Here is a 15828-nt window from a genome sequence, read left to right as displayed (position 1 = left end):
TCCTCCTTAATGATAGATTCCAGCATTTTCCCTACAACCGAAGTTAAGCTTACCGGCCTATAATTACCCGCTTTCTGCCGACCTTTTTTAAACAGTGGTGTCACGTTTGCTACTTTCCAATCCTCTGGGGCCACCCCAGAGTCTAGTGAATTTTGATAAATTTTCACGAGTGCGTTTACAATTTCCCTAGCCATCTCTTTTAACACTCTGGGATGCATCTCATCAGGGCCAGGAGACTTGTCTACCTTTAGCCCCATTAGCTTGCCCAATACTGCCTCCTGAGTGATTACAATCATCTCAAGGTCCTCACCTATCTTATCTTTATTTCCATCAGTCATGGCATGTTATTTGTGTCTTCCACTATGAAGACTGACCCAAAAAACCTGTTCAGCTCCTCCGCCATTTCCCCATCTCCTATTATTAAATCTCCCTTCTCATCTTCCAAAGGACCAATATTTACCTTAGCCACCCTTTTTTGTCTTATATATTTGTAGAAGCTTTTACTATCTGCTTTTATGTTCTGAGCAAGTTTACTTTCATAGTCTACCTTACTTTTCTTTATAGCGTTTTTAGTAGCTTTCTGTTGTCCTCTAAAGACTTCCCAGTCCTCTAGTCTCCCACTAATTTTTGCCACTTTGTTTGTTTTTTCCTTTAATTTGATACTCTCCCTCACCTCCTTAGATATCCACGGTCGATTTTTCCCCTTTCTACCGTCTTTCTTTTTTGTCGGTATGAACCTTTCCTGAACACTGTGCAAGATCGCTCGGAAGGTTCTCCACTGTTCCTCAACTGCTTCACCATGCAGTCTTTGCTCCCAGTCTACCTTAGCTAGTTCTTCTCTCATCCCATTGTAATCGCCTTTGTTTAAGCACAAAACACTAGTGTTTGATTTTACCTTGTCATCCTCCAACTGTATTTTAAATTCCACCATATTGTGGTCGCTCCTTACAAGAGGATCCCGAACTATGAGATCATTAATCAATCCTGCCTCATTACACAGGACCAGATCTAGGACCGCTTGTTCCCTTGTAGGTTCCATTACATACTGTTCCAGGAAATTATCCCGGACACATTCTATAAACTCCTCCTCAAGGCTGCCTTTACCAACCTGGTTAAACCAATCGACATGCAGATTAAAATCTCCCATGATAACCGCTGTACCATTTCTACATGCATCCGTTATTTCTTTGCTTATTGCCTGCCCTACCATCCTGTTACTATTTGGTGGCCTATAGACGACTCCTATCAGTGACCTTTTCGCCTTACTATTCCTGATTTCCACCCAAATTGATTCAACCTTGTCCTCCATAGCACCAATATCATCCCTTACTATTGCCCGGATGTCATCCTTAAACAACAAAGCTACACCACCGCCCTTACCGTCCATTCTATCCTTTCGTATAGTCTGATACCCGTGGATATTTAACTCCCAGTCGTGACCATCTTTTAACCATGTTTCAGTAATGGCCACTAAATCATAGTCATTCACGATGATTTGCGCCATCAACTCATTCACCTTATTCCGTATACTACGAGCATTCAGGTAAAGTACACTTATGCTGTTTTTTATGTCTTTGTTATGAATCCTAACACCTTGATCAGTAACTTTTCACAAATTATTTTTCCTCTTACCCTTTCTCCTAATTTTCCTTGTCTTTGAACCCATATCTCTACATAATAACCTGTCACGTAACCTGCTGCCTTGCTCTCCATTAACCATTATACTGTCCATAGCTTTACCCTTCCCTTCCCCCCCAACTTGCTAGTTTAAAGTACATGTGACCAACCTATTTATCCTATTCGCTAGAACACTGGTCCCAGAATGGTTCAGGTGAAGACCGTCCCAACGGTACAGGTCCCTCCTGCCCCAGTACTGATACCAATGCCCCATGAAATGGAATCCCTCTTTCCCGCACCACTCCTTTAGCCACGTGTTAACTTCCCTAATTTTCTCAACCCTATGCCAATTGGCACGTGGCTTGGGTAGTAAACCAGAGATTATAACCCTGGAGGACCTGTTCTTTAATTTAGTCCCTAGTGTTTGATAATCCCCAAACAGGTCCTCTTTCCTAGTCTTACCTATGTTGTTAGTCCCAACGTGGACCACAACAACTGGATCCTCCCCCTCCCTCTCCAAAATCCTTTCAAGCCGATCAGAGATGTCCCTCACCCTGGCACCGGGCAGGCAACATACCATGCGGGACTCACGATCTGGCTTACAAAGGATGCCATCAATCCCCCTAATTATAGAATCCCCTACAACTACCACTTGTCTTTTTGCTCCCCCCTCTTGAATGGCTTCCTGTACCACGGTGCAGTGGTCAGTCAACGCATCCTCCCTACAGCCCTCTTCCTCATCCACACAGGGAGCAAGTACCTCATACCTGTTGGACAAGGTCAAGGGCTGAGGCTCCTCAACTCCTAAACTCAGGATCCCCCTACCTGCCTCCCTTGCAGTCACACCACTCTGTCCCTGACCACTGACCGAATTAACAGTACTTATTCTACCGGGTGTGACTGCCTCCTGAAACAAAGCGTCCAGGTAATTTTCCCCCTCCCTGATGTGCCGCAGTGTGTGCAGCTCGATCTCCAGCTCATCAATTCTGAGCCAAAGTTCCTCGAGCAGCCAACACTTGCTGTCACTGACAGTCTCAATGGGATCCACCAGTTCCATCATCATACAGCAACAGCACATCACCTGTCCAGCCATATTCAACTAGTTAATTAATTTAAATAATTTTAATTTTTTATAGAACCTCAAGGATAAACCCGAACACCACAAAAACACAGCCCTCTCTCGCCACTCACCCGAACTCAGTCACTCACCTAAACTCAGATGCACTCTGTTCCAATCAGCACTCAGTCACTCACCTAAACTCAGCTGCACTCTGTTCCAATCAGCACTCCGTGTCGAAATGCACTCCTGCCACACCTTTTGTACCCTGCCTGATTTCCAATGGGGTATTCTGGGGTAAATCCCATCTAGCCCAGGACACATCTACCTTAATGTCTTTTAAAACACCCAATACCACCTCCTTTTTGATGTCAACATGACCTAGACTATCCACACCCCCTTCCCAAGAATCACCCTTTTCTTTGCTGAACACTGATGCAAAGTACTCATCTGGCACCTCGCCCATTTCCTCTGGCTCAACACATTGATTCCCCCCATTGTCCTTAAGTGGTCCAATCCATTCCCTGGCCACGCTCTTGCTTTTTACATATGAACAAAAAGCTTTGGGATTCACCTTAATCCTACTTGCCAGGGATTTTTCATGACCCCCTCCTAGCCCTCCCAATTTCCCGCTTAAGTACCTTCCTACTTTCACTTTTTGAAGTGCAGGCTCTATATAGACAATCAGAGCTAACTTGCATGCAACAAAGCCCCCAAAACAGCAACAATATAAATAAAAATTAAGCTGTTCTGTTGTTACTGGTTGGAGGTAAGTATTGACCATACCTTCCTGCATAATTCCATGGCTCTTTTAGATTCTTTTGAACAGGCAGAAAAGATTTCTTGTCAAAAGATGACACCCCAGGCAGTGCAACATTTTGCTCTGTACTAGGCTGATAGTTTAATCCTGTGCCCAGGTCTGGGAAATGGATTTGAATCCACAAACCTCTGACTATGGTTAAAAGAAAGCCTTATGCTTACATAATGCCTTTCATAATCTCGGGGCATCCAACAACACTTCACGCTGGTGAAGTACTTTTGAAGGAAAGTCACTGGTGTAATGTAGAAAGTGTGACAGCTAGTTTGAGCACTGCAAATTCACACAAAACCCACGTGTTAATGATTAGTTGATCTGTTTTATTGAAGTGCATTGTGGGATAAACATTAGCCGGACATCAGGGATAACCCTCCTGCTGTACTTCAAAATAATGCCGTCGGATCTTTGACATCCACATGAGAGGCCTGACGGGGCCGCGGTTTTATACCTGATCCAAAAGTCACTTCCAACAGTACAGCCCACCCTCAGTCCTACCCTGGAATGCCAAACTTGATTTCTGTGCTCTATTTCTGGAGTGGGATTTGAACCCATAACCTTCTAACTTGGGCAATAGTGTTACCAACTGAGTCACAGTTGATACCAAGGTGTGATGCTGCCACTGGGCCAAGCCATTGGAATGTGGATTTCCCTTCCATACATTGTGCTCTGTGACTGAAGCGTCACTATAACAATTTGGAAGCTGCCTTTTGCTACCTTGTTCCTAATGTAGATTCTTCTCCTACCCAATTCATGTAATGTGTTAATAAGTCAATGACTACCCTCATTGAATCCTCTTAATTAATGCTGCTAAGGAGCACTAGAAGTGAAATCATGAAACATTGGTTTTAAAATATTTTTACACCATTATTTACCCATTTCTTTCCTTGAGTATACAATCTGCTAAAATAGTTTTACTTTTTGTGAACAGGGGAATGCGTATTCTGATGCAGTTCTGCAGTGTGGTATATATTGTTATCTAGGGGCAAAAGGTAAGAACAGAATGATGTACATGTTTCAATACTATATTTATGTTGATTTTGGTGGGTGGGGGTGGACTCTGCATAAATCAATGACCTGATTGTTGACCAAGGTCCATTTTGTTGGACTGTTCCCCTAAACAATATTGCGCCCTCTTTTGCCCCTTCTCTGTTCGAGCCAGCAAAGTCATTGATAGATCAGATCATACTTATTTTCTTCTGGATTTGCAGGCAGGCTGCTGTCTTCTGGCAGTTGACCCTCCAAACAGATAGAACATTAAAGCAGAGGCAATTTGCTGCTGCAATTTACTTTCAGCTGTTCAGTCAGGTGTGATGGTCTGCTGACAGATTGGCGTCAATATTGTAGTGACTTGACAGTGGAATTCAGTGTTTCTACTAGGAGGCAACATTAAGTCAAAAGCCAATGGACTACAGCTGCCTGAAATGTCATGGGAGAAGTCTGGAAAAGTTGTGGAGTCAGGAGATTCAGACACTCGCTATCTAGGCGTAATGTATTTCTTGAACCCATTTCACAGGTGCAAGACAAGATGTTACGCAATGAGTTCTTTATCATTTATTTTCTTAAGCTGTCTTTGATAATTGTGATTTTACGACATGAGCATTGCAGAGCTCCTTCAAAAATCAAAGCATATTTGGATAATTGAAAGAGCAATAGCTGTTTGTTGTGCTTTTCCTGGATTGGGGTTTTCACATCTAAAAAAACATCAAAGCATTGTTTCTATGTGAAATTAATCCAGTAAAACTTACTCAGGCATTGAACCTGAACCGCAGCTAGATGAGTCAAACAGCATGCATTCACCACAGGTTCAGGCAGCACCTCTTCTGCTGTCTGTATAGCTCAGTTGGCTGGACAGCTAGTTTGTGATGCAGAGCAAGACCAACAACAGAAGGGTTCAATTCCCGTACCGGCTGAGGTTATTCATGAAGGCCCCACCTTCTCAACCTTGCTCCTCGCCTGTGATGTGGTGATCCTCAGTCAGCTCTTCCCCTTAAAGGGGCAAACAGCCTATGGTCATCTGGGACTATGGTGACTTTACGTTACCTTTTGCTGTGATTAGATGATAAGTAGTCAATTTGAATATATTTTAAATGATTTAAAATAATGATGTGAGGCATTTTAATATGTCTTGCCTGTTGTCAGCATATCCCACAAAATTGTGCTATTAAAACAATGTATGATGTATATTTGGTAGAACACCTGTAACTTTTCTTGTAAATAGTACACAATACACGCAGTCTCAGACTTATGGTGCAATTGGTTCTCGAAAAGCCCATTGTAAATCAAAAAATTGTAAGTCTGAAACGATTTTGCCATATAAATAGGGGATTGGTTCCTGAACCAAGGCTGGAAATTACTCATGGGGTCGCCAGTGATGTTAAATGCTCCCAACTCTTACCCTGTCACGTCACTGAGGCAACTGTTGATGCCTGCACACCTTTAACACAAGTTCTTCAGTTAGTTTGGGGGCTGAAATGAAGCCATCGATCACCGTCAGTTGCCTGTTTAACCTTGAACTTCTGTGAGTCAACATATATTAAATACAACATAAACGCATAAATATGTTAAAATCACGACAGTTGTGCCAAAAACGTTCAACAGAATAAAACTTGTTTCCAGCCTAATAAAGACACTCTGACCTGCGGGCAGCACGGTGAGGCAGTGGTTAGCACTGCTGCCCCACAGCACCGAGGTCCCAGGTTCGACCCGGGTCACTGTCCGTGTGGAGTTTGCACACTCTTCCCGTGTCTGCGTGGTTCTCACCCCCACAACCCAAAAAATGAACAGCGTAGGTGAATTGGCCACGCTAAATTGCCCCTTAATTGGAAGAAAAACAATTGGATACTCTAAATTTATTTTTAAAAATACACTCCGACCTGTCCAATCATACAGATGAGTGACACAGATCATCAATGCGCCTATGAACGTGTTCGCGCTGCACTGTAAAGTCAAAATCGACAGTCAAAATGGGGTTTCGATTTATAAATGATGTAATGGCGTTCGTCATAACTTGAACGTCGCAAATTCGAGCACTGCCTGTTTTTCATTCCACCTGAAATGTTGAGGCATAATTATTCCTTTAACTAGAATAACAAGAAACCTCTCAGTACTGCCACCAATATTCAACTTTTATCTGGTACTTTCAAACATGAGACTTTGTTTATTAAATTCATTCCTGTGTTTTTCAGCTGCTGTGCACTGGCATGATAGTCTTTCTCTGGAATCCTCATCCTGGAAGGTAGATTCTGAGCTGGGTTTGGATTTACGGCACAAGTGGCAGCAAATGAAGGAGAAAGGAACGAGCAGGTAAAATCAAGAGGTGGACACAGTGTTTAAAAGTTTGAAGGCCTGGATTTTGCGGTACTCAAGACAGCAAAACTGTCAGCGTTCACCCTTATTACCCCTCTGATACTGACAGCAATTTCTGGAGCCTGCACGTATGTAGTTAATCATGGAAATCCAGAAGTTGCTGCCAGTGATTCTTTGCTCTATGCTGTTGAAGTGTTGAAGTCTTATGAGATGCAGTCAATTGGAACTCAAACTGATGAGATCTCACCCTTTTACGCTAATGACCTCGCTGTAAAAACCTTTGGAAACTTTGTTGCATGAGGTGTTTACATTGATGGACTGCCAACACAATTACTGCTAACAGCCTGACTGTACCTGAAGAACTATTTTGTATATTTATTCATCATCTCAAGGGCAACTAGGGATCCCATGAACAAATAAAAAAAGGAAATCTCCACTATAATTCACATTATTATTTTTTCTCAAGAGAATTTAATATTTCAGCTTCTATCTCAACCCCATGTGTGTGTCCTGTACGGGGGGTGGAAAACAGTGCATTTTATTTCCTGGCACTAAGTCAAACTGATTTCAGGAAAGGAGAAATCCAGGCCATGCAGATTGCTGAATCAACATTTCTTTGAGATCAGCTGCAAGCGCACTCATTTTGCCACTAACTGCAGAATCCAAGCTGAAGAATAGTGTATACCTGGGTGTGATTTATAGCAGTGTTCTTCAAACTTTTTTTCCGGGGACCCACGCCGGCCGACCTGCTCGACCCACGCCGGCCGACCTGCGCGACCCACCATTTTCTCTTACCTTGTTTGCTGCTGACAAAAATGGAGGAAATGGTTTTGGGTCCCTCTGGCCCTCTTACACGCTCCTCCAATGGAACCTGTTGGATGAAGGTGAAGCCTTCCGGTGTCGGAAAGTATGGAGTCTCCATCTGTCCAAAGTTCTGAATTTTTTTCCTGTAAAATTATATCAAATAAAATACCCCCCCCCCCCAGATTTGTAAAACAAATAATAAAATGAGTAAAATAAATGAAAAAATGAATAAATTCCCCCCCGAATTTGTAAAAAAACTAAAATGAATAAAATTAATTAATAAAAACCACTACAGAACTTGTGAAAGAAAGAGCTGCAACCATTTAAAAAAAATAACGACTGATCATCGGGCACGCATGCGCAATGCGGCCAAAGTTTTTGTTTTAACATGTTCGTGGCCACTTGCAGCCGGCGTTATGAAAAGCTGGCTGCTGCGCGGAGATTTGCGCGATCGGGAGCGCAGCGGACAACGGCTCCGCGACCCTCCCAAAACCCACCCGTGGGTCGCGCCCCCGACTTTGAAGAACACTGATTTATAGTACCGTAATTCTGATGTTGAGTTTGAATGACCTAACTTTTGTAATTTATGGCCACTATCCCAATCCCAAATTTAGAATTACACTTCTAATTTATTTCATAGCTTCTGATACTACTGTAAAATGTAACATTTGTTTTTGTGTATAGAGGAATGTAATTAATCAGTTTCATTGAAAAGATTAGTCATTATGAGAGCATAGTTAAATTCACTGTAGAGTTTTAAGTGTTCTGTAATGTCACCGGTGAGTTAAAGTAGTTCAGAAATACATCACCTAATTTTACAAGGAACTGCAAACGCAAACTGAAGGATTTTTTGATCATTAAGACCTAATTATTTTAACATTTTAAGTGGTCTGAAAAATGCATGCTACTGTACTGAGTAACTTTTTTTTTAATTTAGAGTAGCCAAATATTTTTGTCCAATTAAGGGGCAATTTATCCACCTAACCTGCACATCTTTGAGTTGTGGGAGTGAAACCCACGGGGAGAATGTGCAATCTCCACATGGACAGTGACTCAGGGCCGAGATCGAACCTGGGACCTCGGCGCCGTGAAGCAGCTGTGCTAACCACTGTGCCAACATGCTGCCCTCCTGTAGTGAGTAACTGAGGCTAATGACGTGTTTGCAAGTAGCAGACTATCCATTTTATTTTTGTTCTTGCAATGTGGGCTTTACTAATTAGGCCAGTTTTTCTTGCCCAACTCTAATTGTCTTTGCAGTAATTTGAAGTAGAGCCAGTTAGTTCAGTTGTTTGGAGCACGGTGCTTAATAACATTGGTGGTGTCGGTTCTATCCCTTAATGGCCGAGTTACTTCTTGTGGCCTACGTATGCTGTTGTGATATCATGGCATCATTGAGCCATTGTTAGCAACCCTCACAATAAGGATGCTACATGTAGAGAGATATGTTTATTTGAGAAGCTGCTGCCTTGAACTGCTGCAGTCCTTGTGGTGTAGGCACATCCATAGTGCTGTTAGGGATGGGGTTCCAGGATTTTGAACCAGTGACCATGACAATGTGACCTGGAGGGGAACTTGAAGGTGTTGGTGTTTCCATGTGCCTGCTGCCCTTGTTCTTCTAGGTGACAGAGATCAAGAGTTTAGAAGATGCTGCCGAGAGAACCTTGTGGAGTTACAGCAGTGCATCTTGATTGTACGCACTGCTGCCCCTGCATTGATGGTGGAGGGAATGGATGTTTAAGGTGGTAAATGGGATGCCACTGAAGTGAGCTGCTTTGTCACAGTAACTTCATTGAAGCCTGCTTGTGACAATAAGCTATTATTATTATTATTGTCCTGGATAGTGTTGAACGTCCTGTGTGTTGTTGGAGCTACCCGCTCCAGCAAAGTGGGAAATATTCCATTGCATTCATTACTTGTGCCTTGTAGATAGTGGACAGGCTTTGGAGAGTTCGGAGGTGAGTTGGTCACTGCAGAATTCTCAGCCGTTAACCTGCTGTTGCAGCTGCAGTATTCGTATGGCTGATCCAGTAAAACCTCTGGTCAGTGGCAGCCAACAGTATGTTCGTAGTGGGGGGATTCAATTGGTAATGTAGTTGAATGTCAAGGGCAGTGGTTGCATTCTCTCTAGTTGAAGATCATCTTTGTGTATTACTTGCACTTACAATCCAAAACTGAATGTTGTCCAAATCTTGCTGCAAATGGACATGACTGCTTCAGTGTGTGAGGAATTACAAATGGGACAGCACTGCAATTATCAGTGAGCATCCCCACTTCAGATCTTATGTTGGAGAGAAGGCCATTGAATCGGCTGAAGGTGGTTGGGCCTAGGACACTACCCTGAGGAACTCCTACAGCAATATCTTTGGGCTGAGATGACTGGCATCCAACAATCACAACTATCTTCCTTTGTGTTGGGTGTAACTCCAACCCGTGAGGAGTTTTCATTCTGTTTCCCATTGACTTCAATTTTTCATCGGCTCCTTGATTCCCACTTGCTGAAATGCTTCTTTGATGTCAAGGGCACCTACTCTCAAATCACCTCTGGAATTCAGGTCTTTTGTCCGTGTTTGAACCAAGGCTGTAATAAGGTCTGGAGCTGAATGACTGACTCTGGCGGAACTTAACTGCGTATTGCTGTGTAAATGCTGTTTGATAACACTGTTGACGACACCTTCCATCATTTGTTGATGATCAAGCGTAGGTTGATGGCTGGTACTTTTCTGGAGTGGATTTGTTCTGCATTTTGTGGCTAGGGCACACTTGGGTGGGTAGTTGCCAATCTTATATCTGTACTGGAGAGGTGTGTGGTTAGTTCTGGAGCATAAATCCTCACTACTGGTGGGAGGTTGACAACGCCCATTGCCTTTGATTATGCAGTGCCTTCAACCTTTTCTTGATATCTTGTGGAGTGAATTGAATTGGCCGAAGATGGCCATCTCTCATCGTGGAAACATCAGGAACAGGCTGATTTGCGTCACTGACTTGGCATTTCTGGCTGAAAATGGTTGAAGATGTTTCAGCCTTGTCTTTTGCACCGGTGTGCTGATGCACTGGTGTGCTGTGCTTCCCATCATTGATGATCAAGCCTCCTCCTCATCCTCCAGGTGGTTGTCTCATTGCCTCTCACCATTCATGGCTGTAGAGTTATGGTTGTGGAATCGCTCAGCTGTCCATAATATGTTTCTGCTGTCCTGTGTTATAGCTTCAGTGGATTTGCACCTCATTTTTTAGGTGTCACTGCTAGGACATTTTGTCTGTTGTTTTGAGTCTACAGACAGCAAATACATTAACGACCCCATCTCGCAAAGTGTATTTTAAATAAAAGTCAAATAAACTGCAAAATCAAATGTGGATATTTATAGCTGATTTGGTTTGGTAAATGTGAATCACCTGCAAATGACAACAAATATATATACCCAACAACATAAGCTTTGTGGAGTTAGTTACAAATCAAAGTTATTAAATGAGGTTTCCGTGTTTTTGATTTTACTTTGAGATAAACTTGATCATATGCATGGTGTGAATTCAAACCTGCCCAGATAAAAATATTTGTCCTTCCGAAAAGAAGAGCATTTCAGAGACCCCAAAATTTTGTATTATTTTCAGTCACCACCACCACCTACTGGTCGAGATGTGGGACTGCAGAAAATGCCTCTTCAGCTCTGCATTTACCAGAGAATGTTACTTTTGCTCATCAAGTTTACTAATTTATATCCGAATCTCAACCCATTCTGACACAAGGTTTTGGTTGTGTGTTCTCTGGAATTCTGTCCATTTTTCCATGCATCCCATAAAGCAGTCACTATGATCAGTAATTATGCAACTACACCGTTTGAGATTGGGACCTAGAATTTCTGTTTTAAACCAAGATTAGCTTCCTGGAAATTGGAGGTAGTGCCCAGATTTCATTGATTGCCAAAAGCTTGATTTTCCTTTGCACATTTGTGGTTAATTAGCCCAATCTTGACTCCTTTCTCTCTAATTTGCTGTGTACACATGATATATTTGATATGTGATAATACAGTCATTGAATACAGTCTAAATGAGTTAAATTTTCAAAAGATTTATTTTTTATTTGTCTGATATAAGCATCTCTGGCAAGACCAGCACTTATTACCATCCCTAATTGTGCATTGTTGGTACAGGCACAGCTCTGTTAGGAAGAGTGTCCCAGCCAGGTTGTGAACCAGTGACAGTGAGAAACAGCAATTTAGTTTCAAGACAGAATAATAATCACTTGCATGTGGTGGTGGTTTTCTTCCAAGTGGTCAAGGTTGTGGGTTTGGAAGGTGCTGTCAAGCGGGCCATGGCGATTTGCTGTGGTGCATACTTGTAGATGTATACTGCTTCTGCTATTAGCTAGTAAAATAATATAATCTTTATTGTCACAAGTAGGCTTACATTAACACTGCTATGAAGTTGTGAAAATCCCCTAGTCGCCACACTGGCACCTGTTCTGGTACACGGAGGGAGAATTCAGTATGTCCAATTCACCTGACAGCACATCTTTCAGGTCTTATGGGAGGAAACCGGAGCACCCGGAGGAAACCCACGCAGACACGGGGAGAACGTGCAGACTCCACACAGACAGCGACCCAAGCTGGGAATCGAACCTGGGACCCTGGAGCTGTGAAGCAACAGTGCTACCCACTGTGCTACCATGCCGCCCATAAAAAAATATAACGAGCAGAGAGTTGTTTTGATCCATCAACCCCTGGGTTACGGGCCCAGCACACTTCCGCTGTACCACTCTGCTCCCTAGTGGGGAGGAATGAATTTTACGAGTGAGTATGGGGTGCCAATCAATCTGGCTGCTTTGCCATGGATGGTGTCGTGCTTCTTGAGTGTTGTTGGAGCTGCACTCATCCAAGCAAGTGGGGAGATTTCCATCTAGATTGGCTGTCTTCTGTGTTGTTACAATGCAGAGTTCTACTTCACCTAGAACTTTAGAGGGTTTGTAGCTGAAGCGTATCCAATGAATGGATCACTGGATTTAACAGACACACTTATTGAGTTGTTATTATGTTGTAATTCAAATTCTGAGAACCCAGATTCTGTGAGACAGCAGCAGGAGTTAAGCTGGATTTCAAAGCCTGGTTGACAAACTTGTCGGCTCTGCCTATTGCCAGTGAATTTATTAAAATAGATTCTGGACTTGTGAATCTGAATCAAAAAACAATATAAAAGTAGTTTCAATGCATGGTTCTGTAATATCATTCCAGTCAATGTGTGTTTTATTGCCTATGTTTTGCTGGTGTCCACAGCACTTGAGTAACAACACTTGGGCCTACAGTCATTTCAGGAGTCATGATTTGCAAGTAGTCGGGGGATGTACTGACCAAACCCTCATGTGGAAAATGTTAACCTTTACCTTTATTGACCATATTTACTGCTTTTGGAGATGCCAGTACTCTACTAGCCAATATCTCACCTTGCACCTTTCACAAATTTGAGCTCATCCTGCCCATATGCTGCCCATATCCTAACTTGCACCAGACCTGTTCACTCATCACTCCTGTGTTGGGTCCTGAACTGGCAATATCTCAATTTTAGAATTCTTGTTCTTATTTTCAGGATCTTCCCTGGTCTGGCCCCTCCGAATGTCTAATCTCCTCTAGCCCGAAAACCCTCAAGTATCTGTGCTTCACCACATTCCCAGTTTTAATCAACCCACCATTGGTAGCTGTCCTTTCAGTTGCCTAAAGCTTTGGTCATCCCTGTCGTGTTAAGTACAGTAAGATAACACGGGCTGCAACTGGATGCAGCTTTACCTGAGAGATACTCCACACCTTGAAGTTAGTTCAATATGATTTATTGAACCTGTCACACAGTTAGCTCAATCCTCTGTGAGTTCGACTCTGCTAACCTAGTGTGATTAGTCTGTCTGACTGAACCAGACTAGCTCTTAGCCATGTGCTGTAGGAGTTATATGATATGTACACCCTGACTCACACTGTAGATGTCACCAGTGGAAAAAGGCAGAGTGTGATTGCCTCGTGCCTTTTATAGTGGGAAACCATCCCCAAGTGTTCTGCCTGCTGATTGGTTATGTCCTGTTCTCTGTATTCATTAGCTGCCTGTTTGTATCTCATTATGTGCATGTCTGCATATCATGACAATCCCTCCCTGAAGTTCATGCACTCTCCACCTCTTTTTCATGCACTCCTTTAATACCTACCTCTGGCCAAGGTTTTGGTCATCTGCCATGATGTTTCCTTCTGTGGCTCGGTGTCAGTTTTTGTCTGATTACGTTGCTTTGGGATATTTCACCACCGTATTAATGGTACTACATAAATGCAGGTTGTTGGCACTTTGGAGGCACTGATAAAATCCATCTGTTTAAATGTTTGTGCTTCGCTCATGCAATTGCAACTCTAAAATGTAAGAGGGAAGTTCGGAATATCCAAGTACATTGTCTTTTTCAATTTTGATGTTATCATTCGGTTTTGTGAGGAGTTGATGATGGCAGCAGGCAGATCACCCACCTGAAGTCATCATTATGAGGTCCAGACCTCATTTCAATATGACTGACATTTGTGCAATGCAGTGGCAGCAGTGATGGGCTATCTGCCACTTTGAGGCCAGGATTTCCTGCGGGTCACCTGCTCGGTATTTAAAGTGTTAACCTGCCTTTTCAAGGGAAGTTGCATTCATGTTTTATTCTGTCTGAACTGAGTGATAGAGGTGACGAATGAGTCGGGGAGAGCAGCTTAATCTGAGTGATAGAGGTGAATAATGAGTTGGGGAGAGCAGCTTAATCTATCACGGTGTTAGTTCCTATGGTGAGCCAGCAGAGGGACTCTTCCCATGTGTTGGCTAGAGGTCACTCACGTAAAATATGCACCAGGCACAGAAGGAGGTTACAGACACTGTTGACATCACAGTGTCATTCTCAGGCTGCAAGTGCCTCAGTGACCTGTCTATATCAGTCAGGGAAAATACACGTTTTAGTGTTTCCACTCTGTTATATGTATAACCCGTCCATAGCATCATCACCCACTTTCTGCCCCAGTGCATTACATTTCTTCAAAGACTAACCACTTCCTTTCAAATGACCAGCTCGGCAACCTGCTCATTCTCAGCTTGCATACTGACGAAAAACCCCACATCTGCATGTTCTTTCTCAGTAGCCTTTCATCAAGTTCCTTGCTTATTCTGTGATTTTTTTTTTGAATCTCTCTTCCCTCTATCACTCTGTCTCTTTCCATGCCCCAGTCACCCTCTTTCATTCTGTCTCCTCCCTATCTGTCTCACTCTGTCCCCCTCTCTCATACACTCGTTTTCACTCTCACTCGGCCCCCATCATGCTCTCTCTTACTCTGTACCCCCTTCTAGGTACCTAAAATCTAGGCTATCCCTATACCGTACACCTTCAGTGCCTGAATATTTTACTGACTTTGGGCAGTTTATGTAAAATGCCACTTTGTCTGATCCATTGTAGATGCATTTAAATTTCATGAGACATCTTGGCTCATGACGTTTTGCAGACTGAATTATTTTTGTTGAATTATCCAGTGCTGTGATGCAGGAGTGTGAATCATGATGGCAAAATGTCAAAAGGTGAGATTGGAGCAGGAATAGACAATTGGTGTCCACTGATTTTTGCTTCGATACCAGCCGTTGCAAATAGGGCTCCTGTCACCCGATTCGCAATGGCTGGTTTCTGAGCAAAAATCAGCCCTTGTGCTTCAGTTTCATTTAAAGCCAGGTTTATTTGTGCAGCATTTCTGGTTTTGCCTTTTTGGCTACATACGTGTAGCCTTGTATTAATTTGTGCCAAAAAAACTTCACAGGATAGCTGAGCACGGCATTCTCTTCATATTAAGTTAGAATGAAATGTACAGTATGCTGTATATAATTGTATTGTAGCATTGGGATAGAAGTAGGCCTTTAGCCCCTGGCCTGTTCTGCTGTTCATTTAGACGCTTACAGACCTGTATCTCAGCAGTCGTTTCATATCTGATAAACCATATCACTTGATATTGTAGAACACAGCATAGAAGGAGCCCTTTGCACCTGTTGTGTCCTTGCAAACTCTGTAAGAGCGACTTTGTTATTCTCAATCCCCCAGCTTTGCCCATAGTCCTCCATTTCTGTTCCCTTAAGGTGATTATCCAATTCTGTTTTGAAACCCCTATTGTATCTGCATCCAGCACACACCCAGGCACTGCATTCCAAATCCTAGTCACTTGCTGCATAAAAAATATTTCCCCTCATGTCGCTATTG

General features: G+C 42.9%; 1 protein-coding gene across 1 annotated transcript in view; it reads left to right on the top strand.

Annotated features, from left to right (window-relative positions):
- tmem131l (transmembrane 131 like) overlaps nt 1–15828 on the top strand; it is a 210796-nt gene that overhangs the window by 124305 nt on the left and 70663 nt on the right. Inside the window, exons 15-16 of the mRNA XM_072496016.1 lie at nt 4420–4480; nt 6677–6794. Coding sequence (XP_072352117.1) covers nt 4420–4480; nt 6677–6794 — 179 coding nt within the window. The remainder of the gene's footprint in view (nt 1–4419; nt 4481–6676; nt 6795–15828) is intronic.

The sequence above is a fragment of the Scyliorhinus torazame genome, chromosome 3 (assembly GCF_047496885.1).
Source record: "Scyliorhinus torazame isolate Kashiwa2021f chromosome 3, sScyTor2.1, whole genome shotgun sequence".
In the NCBI taxonomy this organism is placed as follows: domain Eukaryota; kingdom Metazoa; phylum Chordata; class Chondrichthyes; order Carcharhiniformes; family Scyliorhinidae; genus Scyliorhinus; species Scyliorhinus torazame.
The sequence above is the reverse complement of the archived record's forward strand: the minus strand, read 5'-3'. Positions and strand labels throughout refer to the sequence as shown.